The following is a 22,949-nucleotide window of genomic DNA, read 5'->3' as shown; positions in this document are numbered from 1 at the left end:
CCTCCGTCGTATACGGCATTTCCTCTTACGAAAAATGATCTGATTTATAAGCAATTTAGTCAATTGGGACAGTTTCCCCGAAAATTTATTGCTGTAGTAAAGAATCTATAACCCCAACTCAACAATTAGACCATGTCCTGTACACAACTTCGGAAAACATGGAAAGTGCAAAATTCAAGGAGAAGCAACGGGCATAAAGAAAGTCTAGAATAGTCCCGCACGTTGTAGTTCCTATTTCAGGCAAGTACCTGGTAAACATACATGCAGCCAAACAATCCATTCTATGCTCGAACTAAAATCTTGGTAAAAGGGGGGCGAAACCAGCCTGAACGTTTTTTCCGACTATGGGGGCTGCTGTACGTTTTCGTACTGCCCCGCGCAAAAACAAGAAAAAGTTAAATTTAGATTTAATCCGAGGACGGACGTCAACACAACTAGTATAAGACCTACAAATATACTCTAAGTACAAGTGACTATATTAAATAACTAATAAATATCTATAAATAAGGAAACTAGAAGTTAAACTATCCCTAAAGTAAAACCCGTATCCCCATGTGCAACAGTATAAAATCATAACCTAAAATAAAAGTAAATTACCCCACAAAAAAAAATAACAGCCAATCCAGAAACAAAGCCAAAAAATTATCCAAATCTAAATCAATTAACAACCAAAAGTGTATTCAGTAGATACCAGTGGTTGTACTCATAGTTCATAGTAGTCGTAATCATATCAAAAAGTGTCAATGAAAGTATCACCATTAGAACGGCACATTTGGTGTGATGTTAAACAACCATTTTCTATAATTAGTTTGAATTAACTCGTTATTACTTTGAATAACAATATCAGGTTTTTCACCAGAAATAGTGGATAGGCAATCATGAAGAGTATCATTACTCATCTTTTGCTTGCAGATGCAACATTCGTACAACAAGTCAACGTTTTCTTCACTGGAATTGTATTGTTGATAATATGTTGATGACAACAATGGTGATTCTTGATGTATACTGTTTATGGAAGAAATAGTAGAAGCATCCGATATGGAATCAGTGTCTTCAAGTTCGAATATCTCTTCATTATCGTACTCCATATCTAGGTCGTTAATATTTATATGCTTGGAGGTGGTGTAATGATAATAGCTATTGTCAGTGGTAGAAGGCATTGTAATGCAATGGTTGAATATGTATATATATAAGAATTAAATGTCTATCAACAAACTTTGAAATATAGAAATTGTTGTTGTTGAAAAGAGAGTATTGCTTAAATTTTTTGGATATTTTAGTTCGGTTTTATACTACTTACGGACATGGTTTATTTTTTTTTTTGCAACGATCGCAAAATGTCATACATTTTTTTTTGTTGGGAGAGCGTGGTGGTTAAACACCACAAAAAAGAATTACAATAGTGCACGTGACCACATGGACTTTGATTTTTTTCCCATAACCACCACCACAACCACCACAACCACAACCATTAAAGTGGAACCACTGTTACACAATTACTAATAGATTTTTTTTCTGACTCATGCACATGGCGATTTCAACTATGACCATGTAAACTGTGTATTTTTTAGCCACACTTTCACAGAGATATATTAAAAAAAAAAGAAAATTGACTCATCAAACGTGACGTAGCCAGTAGGAATAAATTTGCTCTTTCCCTAGTTCGGAGAACAATTCCGTGTATGCGATAAGTATTTAGGTTATGATACTGATCAGTCATTTGTTTCCAGTTTGTGGATATTTTCAGATTACGTTACCTTACGATATGCAAAACCTAAACATTGAACCCCTAAGTCTATATTACAATTGCTTGGCTGGAATTTTTTTTTCCTGAATGTTTATTTCGAATTAGATAGCCTATTTCGGAATTGAATTGATGACCATCTCTGTCTTGTCTACGAATTTACCGCTAAGCAGTAGAACCCCTCTAAACACCCCTGTTAAGGAAATCTTTCCAAACAGAATTGTACCAGCCACATAAGGAGGACTTTTAGCGACTGTATCTATGTTGCACAAACGTACTGTTTGCTATCTACCGTTAAATTGTCTTACTCATCGCATAACTGAGGTTTTTTTTTCCTCTCCCTATCTCTAATAAATCCCTATCTAAATTAGCAAAGATAAAAGTTTGTGTAATCTACATTTATTGCTTGTGACAGTTGAGTTCGTCAGACTGGCTGAAGAAATGATCTCATAAACCGCACGATTACTCATAATACATAAATATCTCCACGTCATAGGTATTACATCAATATTTTTTTTTTTTTTTGCACACCCCGTTTTACTGTGGTTCAGAATTTAAACCAGTCTAGTTTTAGATCTTCTGACTCCTTTATGCTTCCATTTTTGTATTTACGGCAACTTTAACCAAGCACCGTCGCCACCACGACTACCTTCATGAAAGTGGTTACGTACACCACAGTCCTATATACGACGGGTTATGAATTGGGTTTGCTATCCCTGCCCCTATTTCGAAGCCACTACAAACATTTCTTTTTATTTTTTTTAGGGTTTTCTCACCTTTGCATCTCCGAATGTTCCTTTTTCCTCAAAGTGACATAATTCGCTCGTACGGATTAGACGTGCTATTTCTAAAACTTCCATCACCGACCTTTTTTTTTTTGCTCGCGCTAGTGCCGAGATAAAAATTAAGTATAAAGAATGAAACCGAACACGGAAATTAATGCTGCGGTCCTTATAGTTTGTAATCCACTATGAGTCATGGGAAGTCAGCAAGGATATGACTTCAGAAGACTCCAACAAAAGCTGAAATTACTTAAAACTTTTGTTGGGCTAGAACTATAATGATCCATCCTTTTTTTTTTTTTGCAACTGCGTAGAAGTAAATGCCTCAACAAAGCCTTTGCAACACAAACCCCCACATATCTACGCAAATGAAAGTAGATTGCGGTTATGTATATCCGAGGGAATTAAACACAACATTCCAAGTGTCAAATTGACATATTCTGAACTGATCTAGGATTGTTTCTCCGCGGCAACCCTTTTGGTTTGATAACTGTGTATCCGGATGTAAGTTATGTCACCCCTGAGAAAAAGAAAAGGATGTCCCCTTAGTGGTATGACTTGGGGAGAGCTAGCTTGCTGCCAACTTGATTATATTTAGAATATGTCTTTGGGCTGCAAAAGGGGTTCGTTTGCTTCTACCTTTGCAACAACTGGTGTTCTTCTATGAAGTAAAATTACCAAGAATATATCCACTTGAAATAGATAATCTATATACCGATTACTTTCAAGCTAAATAGCTTGAACCAACAATTAGAATCATATTCATAGCTCTAGTAATGAACAAACTGAAAATCACATGGACTCATCAGGATTTAGCCCAATATTTATGTTTGCAGCTTAGAATTAAGCACGTATGCATTATATGCGGTGATACCCCTATTAATATGCTTATTCATTCCACCTACAAAAACAATTGGTTACTGTATTTTATATCTGATGAAAATGAAACAGTGACGGGGGGAATTGGCCAGGGGGTTTCGATACTAAAGTAGGATTTTATTTACTTGAACATATACTTCTTCTCTTCAGCTTGGTAATTAGCTTTATGGAGTATACAAAGAGATACAAAAATTAATGTGTGTTTTCATATGTACATACTGGCAAGGTTTGTAATGTTTGGTTTTCTTGCTTCGTGTATTCTGCTATTACAATGAAAAATATCCAATTTAGAATTTTCTTGTAATCATATTGATACAGAAAATATAATCCATAAATTTCCAAAGGTGGAACGGTTTGAAGATCTTTTCGGGGAGAAGTTTGTAATCAAGTTGCTATTTCAACGAAAGGATATTATGACGTAACAGTACGTTGATAAAATTTCTCCCTTTACCACTCTCCACGTTTTGTAATTAATTAAATATCTGATTGTATCAAGTATTTCCATATAAGCTTGATACGAAATGGAAAGAGAGAACATAAAAAATATGCATGAATATACCTCTGACTGAAAGATATCATAGTTGGAATGTTAATTCACCTGCGTTTTTATACTGACATTACAAAAAAGGAAACAGAAGAAATAACCAGTCTGCAACCAGATTCAGTAACTTCTACTTCAGTTATTTCCATTCATTGTTTCGCTACAAATTAAATCCTAACTCTTTTTGTTTGTATGATTCATCAAGATTCTGCATTTGGTTATGTCTGGTAAATTTAACTCGTTTTATTTTTTTGCTCGTTCTGAAAAGCAGGCGAAATCAAAAACAAGAACCAACAAATCAATCCATTTAAGCCTGAATAAACCACAATGACAATATACTCATTCTTTATATTTGACCGTCACTGCAATTGCATCTATAATCGAGAATTCACACAAACAAGCGCGGCAGGTGTAAACAATGGATTAATCAACAAAAACAACACCTCACACTCATCCAAACTTCTCTTTGGGATAATATACTCGCTCAAATCACTATCTGCCAAACTCATATCCGAGAACGAATTGACATCATTCACATTAGGACAACTGTTTAGATTCCATTTTTGGGAAAGCGTTACATCGTATAAATTTGTGGTTGTCACGGGATATGATGTTGATGATATGCAACAAGTACTTGTGAGATTGCACCAATACTTTGTCGATTGCGTGGCTCTGAATGGATTGACGCCAGTTGAGTTCAAATGGAGTGCTAATGGCGAGAAATTAGACAATGTGGGGTATTCTGTCATATGTAATAATAGTTTTGTTGAAGAAACTGATCAATATTTACAATCATTACTGATCTATTAGAGGAGAAAAGGGAGCGTGAAAAAGGGAGAACCTAGTAATGACAACTCAGCATTACGTTAGTAATATCCACTAGTTGATGGTTTCTTGGAATAACATTTTAGTTAAACGAAACGCTGTTTGGGTAAATGGCTACATATAGCTTAACTTACATATAAGATATATGCTTCATACTACTTAGAGTTACAACATTTCAATATCAAGGTAGAGAGTTTTACCCGTGCTATTTACATATATAGAAAGATTCTTCAATGTAATGCACTATTATTATCTCAGCATGCTGTATTATTTGTCTAACAACTGTAAATAAATCGTTTCATATCTAACATAACAGTCCAAAGTTCTATGTTGTAAGCTGGCCAAAACTTACAACCACCAAAACTGTATAACCTTCTTTGTAACAGAGTTTTTATTTTTTTTTTTTGCAGTTTGTTTTTGTACAATTGAATCAATGTTTACATTTTTTTTCAGCCTGGTAAACAATCATCAACACAGCAAACAACTCTATTAATAACGTGCCCTACAGAGTGAACAAGAGAGTGTATTTGAACATTACATTATTTACTAAATCAATATCTGTATTTATTAGCTTCACCTGACCTTTTTCAGTCGCACATATATATTTGAGTGCATATTTGTTTCATTGTTGTTTCACAAAATGTCTTCTACAAACCTCCCAACCCCGACCAATAAACGAGTTCTTTCTGAACGATCTCCAAACGAACCAAGTCAAAGCACTATTTCCAAGAAACAGAGACTATTATATCTGCAAATGCTACCCCCAGATAGGAAATTCGAATCTAAAATACCCGCACCAAAATATACCACCACTATAACACAATCGTCTGTACAAGATCCACAGACTAGCACACCCACTAGGAATAGCCCCAGCTTTCCTAAAGACTACCAACAAACAGTTCTATCTATAAAAGACCGGTTGGCCCGAAAATCTTCACTTAATGATCCATCTACGTTCCTCAAGCCAAAACCACCACAAACAAAACGACCAAGTGGTGGTGACATCCAAGAAAAATATTACGCCCTAAATGAAGAATGCAAGAATGTTCTGAGTGAAGTTGATCAATTGACGCGTGAATTGGCCGAGATTAAGCGTAAAAGTAAGTCATTACAGTATAAAGTTGACGACGCAACAGATGAAGTTCAGCTTATGCGTGATAGATTTCAATTCACGGAAGAGTCTGTGGTAAAGAAAGTTGCTGATGAGGAAAAGTTGATGTTTCTAAAGTCCCAAGAGTCACAGATGAAATTGGAGAACCATTATAAAGAACTCGAATTTGAAATGAAGAATCAATTGGAAGAAGCCAAGAGTTTCGATAATCAATTCTTATTAGATAAGATTGAAGAGTTGAAAACCACCGAACAGAACTTAGCAGAAGAGATTGAAAAGTTGAAATCAGAGAAGGAACAACTTTTAATGCTGGAACAGCACTCTATGGAACAAGAATTACAAAAAAGGCTTAGTTTGGTAAAGCAAGACCAAGAAAAATCGTCTGATGAATTGCAAGTTGCGAATGAAAAAAAGAAGTTGATACAACTGAAATTCACCATTTCCAAGGAATACTTAGATCAACAACAAGCAAACTTACAAAAGTTGAAACTGGAGATTGGCGAAGTGGAGGCAAGTATGAGCATATTTTTATCGGAAAAGGAATCACTACTATCGGAACTTTCAACAATTGAAAGTAATTTAGACGCAGCTAAAGAAATAGACGAAAAAGAACAATCTGAGTTTAATTCCCTAGAGCAAATACATTCCAAAGCTCTTGCTAAGATGTATAAACATGACACTCACCGTAGAATCCTTGAGAACTCAATCATGGATTATGAAGGGAAAATTCGAGTTTATGTTGTGAGTAATGAAGAAGAAACAAAGGAAATTCAATCTCGAGGCAAGCTTTATGAATTCAATAAACAATTTCCAAAGAACATACCCGCCTCAGTCATCGCTGATGAGTTTTCATGTCTTTTGAAAAGTAGTTTAAGAGGATCAAACGTGTCAATAATTAATACAGCTCATAGCATACCGACACTGGAGTTGGTGTTGTTGACTTATAACCACATTTCGGACCCAAGATCTTCCACAAAGAATCGACAATTCACAATACGATACCAGTGTATTTCCATTCAAAACTTACAAGTGTTTGATAATCTTGATTCCAAGAAAAACGTATCATCTCAAGGAATCATTCAACAAATGCAAGCCAGTAAAATACAAATCGAAGATAAGAATCACATCGAGAGTATAGTACAGACTATACCCAAACAAGTGGAACAAGAACTCGTGGTACATTTATTCTCGGTTGAAACTGGATCGTCTGACAAACAATATGAAACCACAGTTATGATCGTGGATTTAGGAAACATACAACGACCAGATCAAATGGAATTATTACAAACATTCAAATTGACCACAAACAGTGACTCGCCCACAACCAAGATATTCTCATTTGCCCGATACAATTCCAAATGTTTATTCCTAGGAAGCGCGGATTCTGACTATGATTATGAATACTTGGATGAATTACAATTATTAAATTCCATGGATTCTTTATACAAACCAAAAAGTTGATAATAATACAGGGTTGTATATATTTATAAATATATAGATTGGCAATGAAGCATTCTGTCTATAAATTACATAGAAGAAATCAAGTCATGTAGTACCCATTTCAATTCATCTGTTGTTCCTATATGGGCATCCAGTCTAGGCACAGGTTGGGAATGTTGAAGTACGGGAGATAAGCTTGTATTTGTAGGCGATTTCGCATGGTTTTCTTGTGTTGATCCATTCAAGTTTGTGCCATTAGCAGGAACAATGCTGGTTGACTTGGCAGGAACAGATTTTACTATTTGTTGATTGGCATTGGAGGTGGAAGCCGTAATCTCTTCGTGGAACTGGGTACGTGGAGGTAACTCATAATCAAGTGATTCGTTGTTAATATCGTCATTTTCAAGCATGACACTAGATAACCTGTACTTTGGTCCACTTGGTTCGATTAAATGAGGAAACATTTCAAGTGTATCATACAAATCTTCAATGCACAAAGTGATATCCTTAGAATTTTGTTCTTCTCTGTCATGAAATGTTCGTTTTCGATCATTCAGATTTATCGCATCTTCTGAAGATGAACTGATTGCCATTTTATTCTCATATGGTATATAATCATTGTTGGTATACTTGTTTTTCCTGTATTTGGCAACATCAATTGCACTTTCCACAATATTTTTAAGATGAGTTTCTAATCCCAATAAAAGAACTTCAAGAACGCCCGCATTAAGTCCTCCGGTGAGACCATATTCTCTCATTGTCATCAATACTCGTTGTGACAAATTATCATAATCAGGAATTTCATAATTCTCAGTAGCGATTGGAGTGTTTATACCATTAACCACATCTTGTTGCCATTGCACCAAATTGTTAACTTGTAATTGTTGTTGCTCTTTGTCCTGAATCATAGGTATCTTGGGAAGTAAGGTATGTCTCGTCAATGTTATACCCGCATTCAATTTCCCTCTCTTTCCACTATCTCGAGTTATATTCTTTATTCTTCTTCTTTCTCTAATTGGTAATCCCATAATATTTTGTTTGAATTTTTCATATTGAGTGGATTTCACCTTGGTTGATTTGGCAGCCTTCTTATTCCAAAATGATGCAAATTCATTCAGGAAATCCAATGGACCATCCTTTAAAGAATTTGCAAAGTTCAATAACAATAATTTATTATGATATTTGAGTAATCCATCCTTCAATAACGGAGTGATTGTTGATACCAACTCAGCACGAGATAATTTCCCAATCAAGAAAAGACTCAATGTTTCGTGATACTTTTCCCAATTATTGCCCAACTTGGTTTGAAATTCTCGTATGAGTCGTTCCAATTCGAGCCGTTTATTGGATTTCCCCTTGGATGCAGGGACCGCGAGAACTGGATGCGGTGCGGAAGCCGTGGTGGTGGTCGGTGATAATGACGGGTTAGATGCTGCTAATTTACCATTGTTGGTAGTAACTGCGGGGTTTATGGTCACTGTAGCTATTTCTGATGTCATTACTGTCGATTTATGCTGTTTATTATTGGAAATATTCACGCGGATGTGTACTAAAAGACTGAATAATGATGTTGTGAACGCGATATTTTTGCAAATTTGGGCGATCTTATGTAATAATGCAAACGCTAGAAACACCAACAACAAAACTGGGTTTATTTAACTGTCTGAGTGGATCTATAAACAACTATACGAATGTAGACTTCGTACAGGCAGATATAGGCTGTGATTTTTTGATTGATTTGATTGATTGCTGCAAGCTATATCCTCCACCTTGCAAGAATGTGGCCGGGGTCTTCATTATTTGCGTTTTTTTTTCTTTCACATAGTGAGAGAAGAAAAATTCACAAATCAGTCACGTGATCAATTTTCTATACCAGGTGTTAGAATTCACTGATATTTCTTACAATAAATAGTTCTACATAAGGGTATACTAGTGTGAGATGGGAATATACTTTTTCAGGCTAAACATTTGAAATCAAAATGGAAATAGTGTTCTTTTTTTTTTATTTTTTTACAAGGCATTCCAAATTTTCAGCTATTGTTTGAATTACAGAATAACACAGTCCAAGAAATGCTTTAAAGATCAATGAGAATTATGATCAGCATAATTCGATTAATAATCACCATCTAAATAAGTTAAAGTTGGTGAATATCTGACTGGGACCGAAAGGTGCCACTAAGAGCGAATCTGCGGAAGATACGGTATGTAGTTGTTAGTAAGCATGATGAGTCATTGTTCATGACAACAGAAAATAATAGTCAACCCGTTAGAACTACAAAGATTCAAGATTTGACAAGCAGATATGGGAAGATATTGACGGCTTTATTCGGTGGTTTCGGCTGTTGCAAATTTCAGATAGTAAAGTTCTTTGTTGATGTGTAATGCAAAGCCTTTTCTTTATTAACTCTAACACTTTATCCATTGTTCTTGTTAACGAAAAAATAAGATTCAAACCATAGAAAAGTACAAAGATTTAAGATTTAACAGGCATGAGAGAGGATATTGAGGGTTTTATTCGGTGGTTTCGGAGATTGGTAGTTTCAGATGATGAAATTTGTTGATAGTATGCAATGAAAAGCCTTCCCTATAAACTCTAATACTTAAGGCCGTACCCCACAAGCCTATTCACAAAAAGTACCCGGGTCAGATGTTTAGATTAAGTAGTAAACTCCGTCTAGTGATTTCAGGTCAATTTTTCATGTTTTTCGGTTGTCACCTCCACCGGGCCGACTTTTCTTTTTATTGGTTTTTCCGTTGTTTTTTTTTTTGGGTTTTTGTTTTGGTGGGTTAACGTGAAACGGTTTTTAGACCCCTTGCAAGGCTCGTACCAATGCTATCCGAATAGATCTAGATATGCTAGCCCTAAGGTACATTACTGATCCATACCTATTATAACTCAAGTATATAATATTCGTAGCTTATTATACGTTTGCTGGTGAGAAACTGGAAATGTCGGGCCCGCCCCCATTTGTTGTGATCGGAAATTTCTTTTTCCGCCCGGCATTTAGAAGAAACAGGCTGATGCTGCTGATTATTAATATAATTAATCGTATAAGCCTATATAAATAAGCACTTTTCTTCGATATTTTATTTGACAACCTTCGAGAAAGCTCCAACAATAAGCCAAGCATGTCTGAAGACAATTCTGAATTAGCTAGGATATATTCCACCCTATCCATACAACCTTCAGTAGTGGAATCCATGCAACCGTATATCGGCAGAAGTTCGCAAGATACTGAAAAAGGTAATCTGGGAAGTGATGATATCGACGATGAAAATGAAAAGACTGAAACGTCAGGTGCTCCGCTTTCTCGTCAACAAACGTTCCTTCAAAAAGTACAGTCTCGATACTCCTTCTTTAATGAAAATCTCAATGAGCATAGAAAGAAATTATATCTTAAATTTGGGATGGTTTATTTGATCATGGCAGTTGGTGTCTTGTCTGTTTTTTCAATCTATTGGGGTTCTATGTATGGACGAGATGGAAGAATTAAAAACTTGAGAATGTTGGTGGTTATTATGGATGACCATGAAATAGAAGGTATACCACCAATATTTGGGGACCAAATGCAACAAGTTCTTAACACCACGTTGGCCAAAGAAATGGGGAATTGGATAATATATAATTCCAGTGAATTCAATGCAATTGCTCAAGAACACAATAACACAGCCGAAGAGGAATTGGAACGTCAGATCCACCACCAAAATTATTGGTCTTCAATATATGTGAAGCCAAATGCAACTTGGAATTTGTACAATGCTTTGTTAACAGGAACCAGAGGTTACAATGTATCAAACAGTTCAATTATTTCGGTGTATGAAACGGGTAGGGACTTGATTAACATGGTTGAGTATGTTGTTCCATCGGTACAAGCAGTTGAACGTGAATGGCTTGATGTAAATACAGTAACTGCTGATTTGATTTCTAAAATTGACAACAAAACTGAAGTTTTTGGCAATCCTGCTTCACTTGATATAGCGACCCAGTCATTAAACTTTCAATACTATGATGGAAGACCCGAAACCAGTCCTGTATTGATTGCGCCATCCCAAGTTGGTTTGCTTTACATGATTATCGTTACATTTTTCCAATTCAATTTCTTTGTTGAAATCCATAAAGAGGTGGCTCTAATTGTGAAAAAGAACCATTATTTATTCTACCGTATCTTTGCCTCGACCTTGTCTTATTTTATAATTAGTTTGATGTTTTCGTTAGTTACCTTGGCCATGCAAGTTGATTTCACCGTGGCCTTTGGAAAATCGGGTTTCTTGGTGTACTGGATGGTTTCGTTCTTAACTATGTGGGCCGTGGGGGCTGCAAATGAGATTGCCGCTATGCTTTTAATCACGGTATATCCTCCATTACTTGGATTTTGGTTAATTTTCTGGGTGATTATTAACATCACACCCACATTTACCCCCATGGCTTTGAGTGCTGAATTTTTCCGATATGGGTACGCTTTACCGTTACACAATTCGTATGAAATTTCCAAGGTTGTGTTTTTCGACACATACAAGGGTCAAATGGGGAGGAATATAGGGATCATTGTGGCTTGGGTGGTGGTGTTGACAGCTGCCACGCCATTTGTCATCGTGTATTTTGGAAAAACTATGGCCAAGAAGGCGCAAAAGGCAGCAGCTGCAAATAAAAAGTGAAGACGGAGTTAAAGTTAACCTTAATCTGAAGATTTATTTATAATCCGACTATTTATTAGTAATATAATTTTTAATTATTAAGCATTTTATAGTAAGATCACTGATTGTAGGCTGTTGTGGAGATTTTATTGTTACAGAAACGAGGGGATATTTCTTTACAGACGGAGATAGTACACCGGACTATCACCGGAGTGGGTTGCGAAATAATTACACAAAAAACCCCGTTTTTCTTGTTAATTCCTTTGGCAAACTTTGGCAAGATTAACGGATTTAGGACAGTTATCATCGAAATTTGCTGATAAATACTGGATCAAATTACCAGGTTATCAATTATATAAGAGTATTAATATTTGCTTAATAATTTTACAAACTATCTTCTGTAGATTTCTGCTACCATTACAATTTTTATTTTACAAATATGGACAAACCTACTAAAGAAGATGGGATTATTTCATCAACCCCGATGGACTCTAGCTCGTCTAGTAATATGACCATACAAGAGAAAGGGATTGACGAAGATACACCTAAACAGCAGCCCTCATCACCACCGCCACCACCACCACCATCACAACCACCCAGTTATTCATTCTTCCACGAAAAACTAGCCCCACACCGGAAAACAATGAAATTTGAGTTTTTCAAGATTTATCTAACCATGGCAGTGGGTGTGTTGGCTATATTCTCGATATACTGGGGGTCAATGTATGGAAGAAATGGTAGAATACAGAATTTGAATATGTTGGTGATAATAGAGGATGACACTACCATAAATGGTATCCCACCTCTTTTTGGTGATTTTCTCAAACAAGTATTGGATACCCCACTCGCTAGAGCCCGGGGTAACTGGCATATTTTCAATTCAACAGAGTTTGGACAAATAGCTGTGGAAAACAACAATAATATCGAACAAGAATTGGAACGACAAATTCACCATCAGAAATACTGGTCGTCTATCTATGTCAAGCCAAATGCAACTTGGAACTTTTACAATGCGATTATCACAGGTGATACCGGATATAACGTGACTAACAGTTCTATTGTATCGGTTTATGAAACAGGTAGAGATTTTATGAATATGAACTTATACATTACTCCATCAATTCAAGCAGTTGAAAGGTTATGGTTGGGATCTCAAGCAAACTTGACCGATACATTAGTGCAACATGTGAATGGCTCGGCATTGTCACAAGCTGGTGCTATTAATATCTTGGCTACCCCACTCAATTTTGTCTACTACGATAGAATAAAATATACGGATCCGGTATTGGTTGCACCATCGCAAGTGGGGTTGATTTACATGGTTATCATTACATTTTTTCAATTCAACTTTTTTTCCGATCTTCATATGGCGATTGCAAAAACCGGGATGCACAAGCATCATTATGTGCTTTACAGAATCTTTGCTTCGGTATTATCCTATTTTGTTCTAAGTTTGTTCTTTTCGCTTGTTTCATTGGCATTCCAAGTGGATTTCACTAAGGCTTTTGGAAAAGCTGGGTTCTTGGTTTATTGGTTACTTTCATTTTTGACCATGTGGGCAGTAGGGGCCGCAAATGAATTAATGGCATTGCTTTGCATACTCGTGTACCCTCCATTGATTGGATTTTGGATGTTATTTTGGGTGATTATAAACATTGCACCTACGTTCACTCCGATTGCATTAAGCCCTGAGTTTTTCAGATATGGGTATTCCATGCCAATACATAACTCATATGAGGCTGCCAAAGTGGTGCTTTTCAATACTTACAAGGGTCAAATGGGGAGGAATGTGGGTATTTTAATTGCCTGGGTGGTGTTGCTAACGGCCGCAACTCCGTTTGTGATTGCATTCTTTGGTAAGACGATGATGAAACGGGCACAAAAGGCTGCAAAGGAAGAGGCGGAGAAGAAGAAGAAGAAGGAGGAGGAGGAGGAGGAGGCTGAATCGGGAGGTGTGTAGTTTATAGATTTTTATTTATTGTGTTTGAATTTGTGTTTTAAGACGCAATGCAGCATGCATTTATTGTAGAAATCCAGATTTCTTGGATTTGTTCTTCCAGATTTCTTGGGTTTGTTCTTCCAGATCTCTTGTTAGATTCGCAGCAACGAAGAGTCTAAATTGCGAGAATGTGATTTCAGGGAGAATTTCAATGTCGTATCATATGTGTAGATTCACTAATTTGCTTTGTTGACGTGACTTTCCTTTACCCCCATTGTTCTGATTTTGTGTTCATGTAGAACCAATCTATCCGAGAATTTTGTCTTTATTTTAATTGGAAAAAAATGGCCCAGACCAGATCAATTACTAACATACTAATTACTGGTATCTAATCCCCGGTGGAGTGCATAGTAATCTCCACATGATCTTGGGGAACTAGATCGATTGTAACCACCTTTTCCGGGTATATTCCCATACACAGCAATCCAAAATTAAGTAATCTCTTAGTCATGGCTTAAAATTGCTTCTCTTGCATATTTCATGTGTACTTTGTGAAAAAATAAAATTTCGCTATTTTCAAATTATAAAAAGCTCCGTAAAGGATGGACCTGAAATTACGATCCATCCATCACTCTTCTTTCCAATCTCACCTTTTCCTTCCACTATGACGGGTTTAACTGCTGAAGAAATTAGATTACAGAATATACGATTCAGACAATGGGGTTCCTATGTTGGTGAACGTCAATGGGCCACCGTTCGTGAAGATTATTCCGCCGATGGTAATGCGTGGGCATCGTTCCCGTTTGACCATTCCAAGTCAAGAACTTATAGATGGGGTGAAGATGGGATCGCTGGTATCTCTGACAGACGTCAATTGATCAACGTTACCATGGCTCTTTGGAACGAGAAGGATGATATCTTGAAGGAGAAGTTGTTTGGTCTTACTAATAGTCAAGGTAATCATGGTGAAGATGTCAAAGAAATGTATTACTACCTTGATAACACTCCTTCGCATGCCTATATGAAGTATTTGTACAAGTATCCTCAAAGCAAGTTCCCTTACCAGCAATTGATTGACGAAAATGCCAAACGTACTAGATTAGAAGATGAGTATGAACTTACTGATACTGGTATTTTCAAAGATAACAAGTACTTTGATATCGTGTTTGAATGTGCCAAGGGCGATGATGCTCCTGATGATTTATATTTCAGAATCACTGCTTACAATAGAGGTAATGAACCTGCACCATTGCACATTTTGCCACATCTTGTTTTGAGAAATACTTGGGCTTGGGGGACCGAAGAAGTGAAGAGTAAACCCTCCGCTAAAGAAATTGACCAATACACTATTGAAGTTGAACAGGAAAGATTTGGAAAGAGATACTTGGTGTTTGCTCCTGCTCCTGGTTGTACTGAAGGTTCTCCAGATGTTGAACCTACAATTTTATTCACTGAAAATGAAACCAATACCCAAAGATTGTATGGACAAGAAAACAAGCATAAGTACGTCAAAGATGCCTTCCATGACCATATTGTTGATGGTAAGGAAGACGTGGTTAACCCAGACAAGACCGGTACCAAAGCCTGTGGTTGGTTTCAATTCAATCAAAATGGTGGTGTGGCCCCTGGCGATTACGTCACTATTCGTTATAAATTAACTCGAGACAAATCTGATGTCGATGAATACGAGTTGGATCAAATTTTAAGTAGACGTCAAGCTGAAGCCGATGAGTTTTTCCACAAAGTCACACCATTACCAATCAGCAATGAATTGAGACAAATCCAACGTCAAGCATTTGCTGGTTTGTTATGGACCAAGCAATTTTACCATTTTGTCCACAATTATTGGTCATACGGTGATCCAAACACGGTCAAGCCTCCTATTAATCGTGCCAATGGTAGAAACAAAGAATGGAGTCATTTATTTATTGACGATATCTTGTCATTGCCAGATAAATGGGAATACCCATTCTTTGCCGCTTGGGATTCTGCGTTCCATTGTATTCCATTTGCCATGATTGACCCTTGGTTTGCCAAGAATCAAATTGATTTGCTATTGAGAGAATGGTATATGCACCCCAATGGACAAATCCCCGCCTACGAATGGAATTTCAGTGATGTAAACCCACCAGTACATGCATGGGCCGCGTATAGAATTTACAAAATTGAAAGAAAGATGTATGGTGTTGAAGATGTTGACTTTTTAGAAAAAGTTTTCCAAAAATTGATGTTGAATTTCGCGTGGTGGGTCAATAGAAAGGATGCCGAGGGTCTCAATGTGTTTGAAGGGGGGTTCTTGGGATTGGATAACATTGGTGTTTTCAATAGATCCGAAGCATTGCCTACTGGTGGAAGTTTGGAACAAGCTGATTCAACTGGGTGGATGGCGTTCTTTTCATTGCAAATGTTGAATATTGCTCTTGAATTGGCCAAGACTAGACCAGTTTATGAAAATATCGCTTCCAAGTTCTTTGAACATTTTGTTATTATTGCTGATGCCATGACATTTAGAGGTGCTGACAATTTCGAAACTGGAAATGCCAAGAACTCTCTTTGGGATGAAAAGGATCAATTCTATTACGATGCAATTAGATATGGTGATCACAATACTCAATCATTGCCTGTTAGATCTTTAGTCGGGTTGATTCCATTGTATGCTTCGTTAACTTTAGAACCGGATTTGATGGACAAGTTTCCTTCATTTAAGAAGCGTTTGAATTGGTTCCTTACTCATCGTAAGTCTATTTCCGAGAGAAACATCGCTTCCATGGATGCCAGGGGTGTGGGTGAAAGGTTATTGTTGGCTTTAGTTTCCAAGGAAAGACTAGTTGCTATCTTGGATAGAATGCTTAATGAAGATGAATTCTTGTCTCCATATGGTATCAGATCTATGTCGAAATACCACAAGGATCATCCATTTGAAATGGATGTCAATGGTCAACAATTCAAGGTTGAATATTTACCAGGTGAATCCGATTCAGGAATGTTTGGTGGTAATTCCAATTGGAGAGGACCTATTTGGTTCCCTACCAATTTCTTGCTTGTTGAAGCACTTCAAAGATTCTATTTGTACTATGGTCCTGATTTGAAGGTTGAATGTCCTAAGGGATCAGGGGATTTCTTGAATTTGGCCCAATGTGCTCAAGAAATCCAGCATAGATTGATTCATTTGTTCCTTCGTGATGAAGATGGAAATAGAGCATGTAATGGTGACAATGAGTTGCTTAACCAGGACCCACATTTCAAAGATTATATTCCATTCTTTGAATATTTTGATGCTGATACTGGTAGAGGGTTGGGTGCATCGCATCAATGTGGTTGGACTGCTGTGGTTGCCAAATGGGTTCATGACAATGCAGCAAGTTCTCGTGTTCCAAAGACACCAAAGACACCGCTTCAAAGAAGCAAATCTTCCGTTTTCATGCATAATAGTGAGGATATTTTTGCTTGCAAGGCCGCAGAAGAGTTGACTCATCACCATCCAGAATCTTCTCCAATGCCTGGTAATTTAGTCAGAAGAAAGTCAGGTAAGTCGTTGTTGAATTTGACGGTGAATGCTCTTGATTTGGACGAGGATGAAGAATATGCCCATGGTAAGATTGATGCTGCTAGAAAATTAGAAGGATTAGACCATGGTGTCTGTGTTGCCGGCGAAATGTTGCAGAATGAATTGAATGCCTTGGAGGCTACTGAATCGAATGTTTCCATTGATTCCGATGCAGGCATGCCTAATCACAGTCTTTTGGATCAAGTCAAGGCTGCATTCGAAAGATACAAGAGTAGAACTGGTGATGAGGACAATGCTTCTGGTGATGAATTGGAAACAAGAACTCACTAGAAATGTTAAGATAGTTAGTCAATTTTAGTACTTTATAGGTGTATCACCTCTATTTTTTTTTTGCAATAAAAAGCTGTCATTGTTTGTATTGGTACATTTTGCAATTTGTTTTTGCACGTGATTCTCACAACCAATTTTGCTTTCCCCTTTTTTTGCCTCAATTTTGTAGTCACTTTAAATCCGAACCAGTGGTGATAACAGAACTATAGTTTAATAAAATTAACTACAATGCCAGAATCGTTTGAAACTTATGAGTCAGAGTTCCAGTTGGCTTTACAAGAAGCTAAAACCAAGATAGCTCAGATAAATTCTGTTGATGCAGGTAAGTAAGGTCATGACATATTCCCTCCCCCGTCTCCTAAGAAGGAAATACTAACTCACGTTTAGAACAACGGAAAACACAACTAAAGGCAATCGAAGCTGCTTCGGATGAAGCCTTGGAAGTTCTTGACCAAATGGGAATAGAAGTGTTGAACCTCCCTTCGAACCAAAGATCTTCGTACAATTCCAAAATACGTCAATATAGATCTCAAATAGACGAAACCAAGCATAAATACAAGGAGCTTTTAGACTCTCAAGACAAGTACGAATTGTTTGGAAACAGATACACCGATCAGGAATTTGAGTCTGGAGGTTTACAAGATCAGCAAAGAAAGCAATTGTTGAATTCGAATGCCTCGCTTGAGAGATCGTCACAGAGATTGCAAGAAAGTCAAAGGGTGGCGTTGGAAACCGAGGCTATTGGAGGAAACATCCTTAATGACTTGAGATCTCAAAGAGAACAAATCAGCGGTGCTAGAAACACCCTCCTGCAAGCAGACAACTATGTTGACAAGTCTATACAGACTTTGAAGTCGATGTCTAGACGGTTGACGGCGAATAAGTTTATCAGTTACGGAATTATTGCAGTTTTGATTTTGTTGATATTTTTAGTTCTTGCCAGTAAGTTCTCATAGGCTTGTCTACATCTTTTTTAATTCTTAACTTTAGCTTGTTCTTATCTAATAAACATATATCTGTTGCAGATCTTCCACGTGTAAAAAGAAATTGGATTCGGCTTTGATGCACCAAAACCAAAATATCGATCCGAAAATTTTTTCTATCCGCATTTCAAGAAGAGCAAGTGAGTAACAACTTCGAACCGTTACGAACTGCTAATAGACCTTTGAAGAGAAGAGTAGTGCTACATTCCGAAGAATAACAAGAAGAAGACACAGGAAGAAAAATGTTGAGGAGCTTAGCAAGAGTTGCCGTCAGGGCTCAACCAATCAAACCCATGATTTCTAGAATGACTAATAAACCCATCATCACCAAAACCTTCACCGCAAAATTCCACAACACCTCCATTAGATCCCATGGCCACATACACAAACCAAACCCAGGAGAAGAACTCCACATCACATTTATAACTAAGGATGGGGAACAGTTTACGTACGAAGTCGCTGAGGGTGATAACATATTGGACATTGCCCAGGCCCACAATTTAGATATGGAGGGTGCCTGCGGTGGATCGTGTGCCTGTTCCACTTGTCATGTCATTGTTGATCCTGACTACTATGATTCTATTCCTGAACCAGATGATGATGAAAATGATATGTTGGATTTGGCATTTGGATTGACTGAAACCTCGAGATTGGGTTGTCAAGTTAAAATGACCAAAGAATTGGATGGGATAAGAGTTGCCTTGCCTGCCATGACAAGAAACTTGCAAATAAAAGACATGAAATAGAATACAAAAGATGCACTATTCTTGTATATAGATATATAGAGCCTAAGCTATGCTAGGCACATCGATTTTCTTACCCATACAAAGTTTATTATTAATAATACTTTTACCAACATCATAACCAAACTTATCGGGATTTCGAGTGTATCCCATAAACAAACATTTGAGACTGGCAGGAAAGTGCCATTTGTCGTTCTCAATATCTCTAGCACGTATTCTGTTTCCGTTTATGTCGATCTCTAGCAACTTGTCATGAAAAGTTAGATCTCGATCATGTCCTATCAGGAATGCATTCAACTTGTTTAACTTATTCAGAGAAAGATTTAGAATTCTCAATTCAGTATTGCAGTTCCTGGGAAACGATATGTTTACTGTTTTCATGTGATTGAACGACAAATCCAAAACTCTAATGCACTTGATATTGAAATTATGGTCGAAAGTTTCAAGTTTGTTAGCGGAGATATTCAAATTTCTTAAACAATACAACGAGTTAAATGTGCTTGGATCAATATAGTTGATTCTATTACCCGACAAATTGATCGTTTCTACTGAAGCTGGGAATTTCCAATCGACTTTTTGCAACTTATTCTGGGCCAAAGAAATGTGTTTCAATTGTGAATTTGGTTCCCACGAAATGTTCCTAATAATGTCTATTTCGCAGCCAGTGAAACTTAGTTCTCTGATAGAAGCAGAAAAGGTGTAATCAGACAAGTTTGTAAAGTAACAATAGTCAAAGTTTAGAATATTCAAAGTTTTAGGTAAGTGAACATCTTCAAATCTCTCTAATTCATTATAATTCAAATAGAGAACTTCAATTTGTAAATCTTCTTCAGCATGATTCTTACTTAACTCCAAATAACCAGAAATACTGTTGTCTGTAAAGTACACTTCTTTCAAACAGGTTGGGAAATGTGGTCTAACAACTGTCGTGATTAGATTGCAACCTAGGTACAACGTATGTAAATTTCTGGGGAACACCACTTTTTCAATGCTAATAATCTGGTTGTTTTCAAGCGATAGCTCTTCTATTGAATCAGACAACTCAAAGTCTTCCAAATTCTCACCCACTAGAGTGTTGGTCAAGTTCAAAACTTTCAATTGGGGAAATCGTTTAAAGTTGGGAATGTAAGTGACCCAGTTAATAGGATTTTCGGCAATAATTAATACTTCCAAATTGGAAGGAAGAATCTTATCTATAGCTCGTATATCTACTATATTATTCCTCAGAAGGTTTACATTTTTCAACGTGGCAGGGAGAACTGAATGATCAAAAATATGAACACTTGGAACAGACAGAATAGTAACTGATTTTAAATTGCTTTGCTCGAGATTTATGGGGAAGTTCAATCCACTGATAGCAAATGACTGTAATTGTTTTAATCGTTGAAAGTTCTCTTGATTGTTGAACAAGATGTCATTCACATCTATCATTTCATCATCACCATTCCACATACATTGAACTGACAACTCCTGTAAATTCTCTAAATTCTGTTCGATCAACAGCTTTGCATATTGAGATTCTGGAGTTTGGTCTTTTAATTTAGTCAAGTGGATTGATTTCACATTCTGGGGGATAGGGTACACATGTGACAGTTCTTGAATAACACAATTACCAAGAACAACTTTCTCCAAGTCGTGAGGCAAGGACCGTTGTAAGTAAACTCCGTGATTGTTATTCCATCCCCATAGATTAGGAAACAATTTCACCGTTCGTAAGTTTGCCCTGGAATTAAACGACGGAAGTAAACTCACGTTACTGTTCTCCTGCCATAGATCTTGCAAATTGGAAAACTTGTCAATATCAAAATGAAGAGAGCCGGAGTAGTTTATTATTGTAATTGAAATAATTTTTGATCTCAATTCATCCGACAACGTATCAAAAGCCTCGTTTAGATTTACGTCGTATAAAAGTCCTGGTTTAAATTCAATTTCGATATTGTACTTAAGTTGACTGTGTGGGTTGAGAAAATCCAATAGTTCACAAATATCTTCGAGTGACCAAACATAGTAACTCAAGGTAACAGTAGTTTGGATATTTTCTTGGCTACAATACTCAATTGCTGTTTGCAACCTGGAAAGTGTGGGGACAAAATGTAATTCTCGTTTGTCAACATAGGTGTTATGATCTTGTAGATATTTAAGAAATAGTGAAGGTTGTCTCATTCGATTGTTAAAAGAGAGTTTGCTATTGCCCAACGCGTAATCAAAGGCAGCTTTGATATTTTGGTTATCATGGAGAAAGTGTGATTTATCAGTCCATTGTATGATATTTTCAATTCTGGCGTAGTTAAATATTTGGGCGAGTACCTCAACTGGGTATAGATCAAGGAGACAGTTCATGATATCAATGCTTGAAGTGTTATTCTGTTGTAGGTTGTAATAAACCTATTGGAAGTCAGAAGGTTATATAATTCCATCCCCCTTTTCAATCGGGCTTATGTGGGGGCAATCCAACAATGAAGCATGCGAAAAATACAATAGCAACTATGCTTCTGATAAGTTCAATAGTTGCTATTTTTCAAAGCATGCTTATGTAACCCAAGAGGTAATATGTCAATTTCTATCAATACACTCTTCTCCGGGATCTTGTAGTAAAATCCAGGTACTTTCTTATGCTTTTGAAGTGTTCAACCATGGCTCGAAGCCACAATGTCAAATTCACGAAATCCAAATTTTAAGCCATTAGCGTGAACAGTACAATTTTCATTATAGATCATGAGAGCAATGCTTCCATACAAGAAAGCACAATAGGATTAATCAAACTGCAGAGATACGTAAGACTTATACAGAAATCAAGTTATGTTAATTTTGCCGCCGTGAAGGACAAGAAATAACCGACATTTACGTTTGGCGGGTTCATAGTCGTGACGTCACGCACACGACGGTTAAAACTTCGCTTGGTAAAACACAGGTGGAGAACCTCCCAAGAAATTTATTTTGCTTTTTGGTCTTTCTTCGGGAACATGGGGTAAATTCTCGAAATTAGTCACTCTTGCTGAGAAAGGTCATTTGTTATGGTTTTGTGTATGTGTTTATTTATATGCAGTACCAAAATAATCGTTTGATAAGAGTGTAACACCCACAAAGTCCGATAAGAACAAGGCTACAAAATCACACACACGAAATCGTTACAACTTCACACTGTAACCACCAGTTTGCCCCTCAATCCCAACAAAGTTAAATTCTTGATTAATTATCGTTTCTATTCCAAAGCTTGTTAAGGACACGCCATATTTTCCAACCAATTACTTGAGGTTCCTTAGTTGCCGCTGGCCAGAACCCACTTTTTTACCACACCGTTTTTTTTCCCTCTTTCTAGACAGCGAGAACAATAGCTTCACCTCGTGGATCAGTTACATCCACTATTTAACTGTTATTTTTTAAGTTTACCTTTACATTTCAAGGGTCAAGAAGCAACAACTATCTGTGATTTGTTCATACCTAGCAATCTAGATTTCATTCATTAAACTTAGAAGGATCACTCCTTCT

General features: G+C 36.9%; 10 protein-coding genes across 10 annotated transcripts; 7 read left to right on the top strand and 3 right to left on the bottom strand. All coding sequences in view use genetic code 12, as the record gives it.

Moving 5' to 3' along the window:
* Positions 1-441: 441 nt before the first annotated feature.
* Positions 442-1,239, bottom strand: SPAPADRAFT_62134 (uncharacterized protein; the record flags this gene model as incomplete). The annotated part of the gene is made up of 1 exon (XM_007376255.1): positions 442-1,239. The coding sequence occupies one exon, from the start codon at positions 1,158-1,160 to the stop codon at positions 759-761; it is 402 nt and encodes a 133-aa protein (XP_007376317.1).
* A 1,551-nt stretch (positions 1,240-2,790) lies between these two features.
* SPAPADRAFT_62130 (uncharacterized protein) lies at positions 2,791-4,000 on the top strand (the record flags this gene model as incomplete). The annotated part of the gene is made up of 1 exon (XM_007376254.1): positions 2,791-4,000. A coding segment is annotated over one exon (222 nt), but the record flags the coding sequence as incomplete, so codon positions are not given.
* Positions 4,001-4,255: 255 nt separating this feature from the next.
* On the top strand, positions 4,256-5,163 carry SPAPADRAFT_62128 (TRAPP subunit; the record flags this gene model as incomplete). Its single annotated transcript, XM_007376253.1, has 1 exon — positions 4,256-5,163. The coding sequence occupies one exon, from the start codon at positions 4,274-4,276 to the stop codon at positions 4,754-4,756; it is 483 nt and encodes a 160-aa protein (XP_007376315.1).
* Positions 5,164-5,411: 248 nt separating this feature from the next.
* On the top strand, positions 5,412-7,343 carry USO5 (Uso5p; the record flags this gene model as incomplete). Its single annotated transcript, XM_007376252.1, has 1 exon — positions 5,412-7,343. The coding sequence occupies one exon, from the start codon at positions 5,412-5,414 to the stop codon at positions 7,341-7,343; it is 1,932 nt and encodes a 643-aa protein (XP_007376314.1).
* SPAPADRAFT_62127 (uncharacterized protein) lies at positions 6,413-9,095 on the bottom strand (the record flags this gene model as incomplete). Its single annotated transcript, XM_007376251.1, has 1 exon — positions 6,413-9,095. A coding segment is annotated over one exon (940 nt), but the record flags the coding sequence as incomplete, so codon positions are not given.
* Positions 9,096-9,197: 102 nt separating this feature from the next.
* SPAPADRAFT_154832 (uncharacterized protein) lies at positions 9,198-13,952 on the top strand (the record flags this gene model as incomplete). Its single annotated transcript, XM_007376250.1, has 2 exons — positions 9,198-10,733; positions 12,622-13,952. 2 exons carry the CDS (start codon positions 10,452-10,454, stop codon positions 13,915-13,917), a joined length of 1,578 nt encoding a protein of 525 aa, XP_007376312.1.
* A 608-nt stretch (positions 13,953-14,560) lies between these two features.
* SPAPADRAFT_51535 (uncharacterized protein) lies at positions 14,561-17,734 on the top strand (the record flags this gene model as incomplete). The annotated part of the gene is made up of 1 exon (XM_007376249.1): positions 14,561-17,734. The coding sequence occupies one exon, from the start codon at positions 14,561-14,563 to the stop codon at positions 17,732-17,734; it is 3,174 nt and encodes a 1,057-aa protein (XP_007376311.1).
* A 113-nt stretch (positions 17,735-17,847) lies between these two features.
* Positions 17,848-21,800, bottom strand: SPAPADRAFT_67579 (uncharacterized protein; the record flags this gene model as incomplete). The annotated part of the gene is made up of 1 exon (XM_007376246.1): positions 17,848-21,800. The coding sequence occupies one exon, from the start codon at positions 21,798-21,800 to the stop codon at positions 19,506-19,508; it is 2,295 nt and encodes a 764-aa protein (XP_007376308.1).
* Positions 17,921-18,756, top strand: VTI1 (v-SNARE protein; the record flags this gene model as incomplete). Its single annotated transcript, XM_007376248.1, has 2 exons — positions 17,921-18,056; positions 18,122-18,756. 2 exons carry the CDS (start codon positions 17,963-17,965, stop codon positions 18,688-18,690), a joined length of 663 nt encoding a protein of 220 aa, XP_007376310.1.
* YAH1 (adrenodoxin) lies at positions 19,023-19,463 on the top strand (the record flags this gene model as incomplete). The annotated part of the gene is made up of 1 exon (XM_007376247.1): positions 19,023-19,463. The coding sequence occupies one exon, from the start codon at positions 19,023-19,025 to the stop codon at positions 19,461-19,463; it is 441 nt and encodes a 146-aa protein (XP_007376309.1).
* Positions 21,801-22,949: the final 1,149 nt, after the last annotated feature.

The sequence above is a fragment of the Spathaspora passalidarum genome, assembly GCF_000223485.1.
Source record: "Spathaspora passalidarum NRRL Y-27907 unplaced genomic scaffold SPAPAscaffold_5, whole genome shotgun sequence".
Lineage (NCBI taxonomy): Eukaryota > Fungi > Ascomycota > Pichiomycetes > Serinales > Debaryomycetaceae > Spathaspora > Spathaspora passalidarum.
This window is presented reverse-complemented; position numbering and strand designations above follow the sequence as displayed.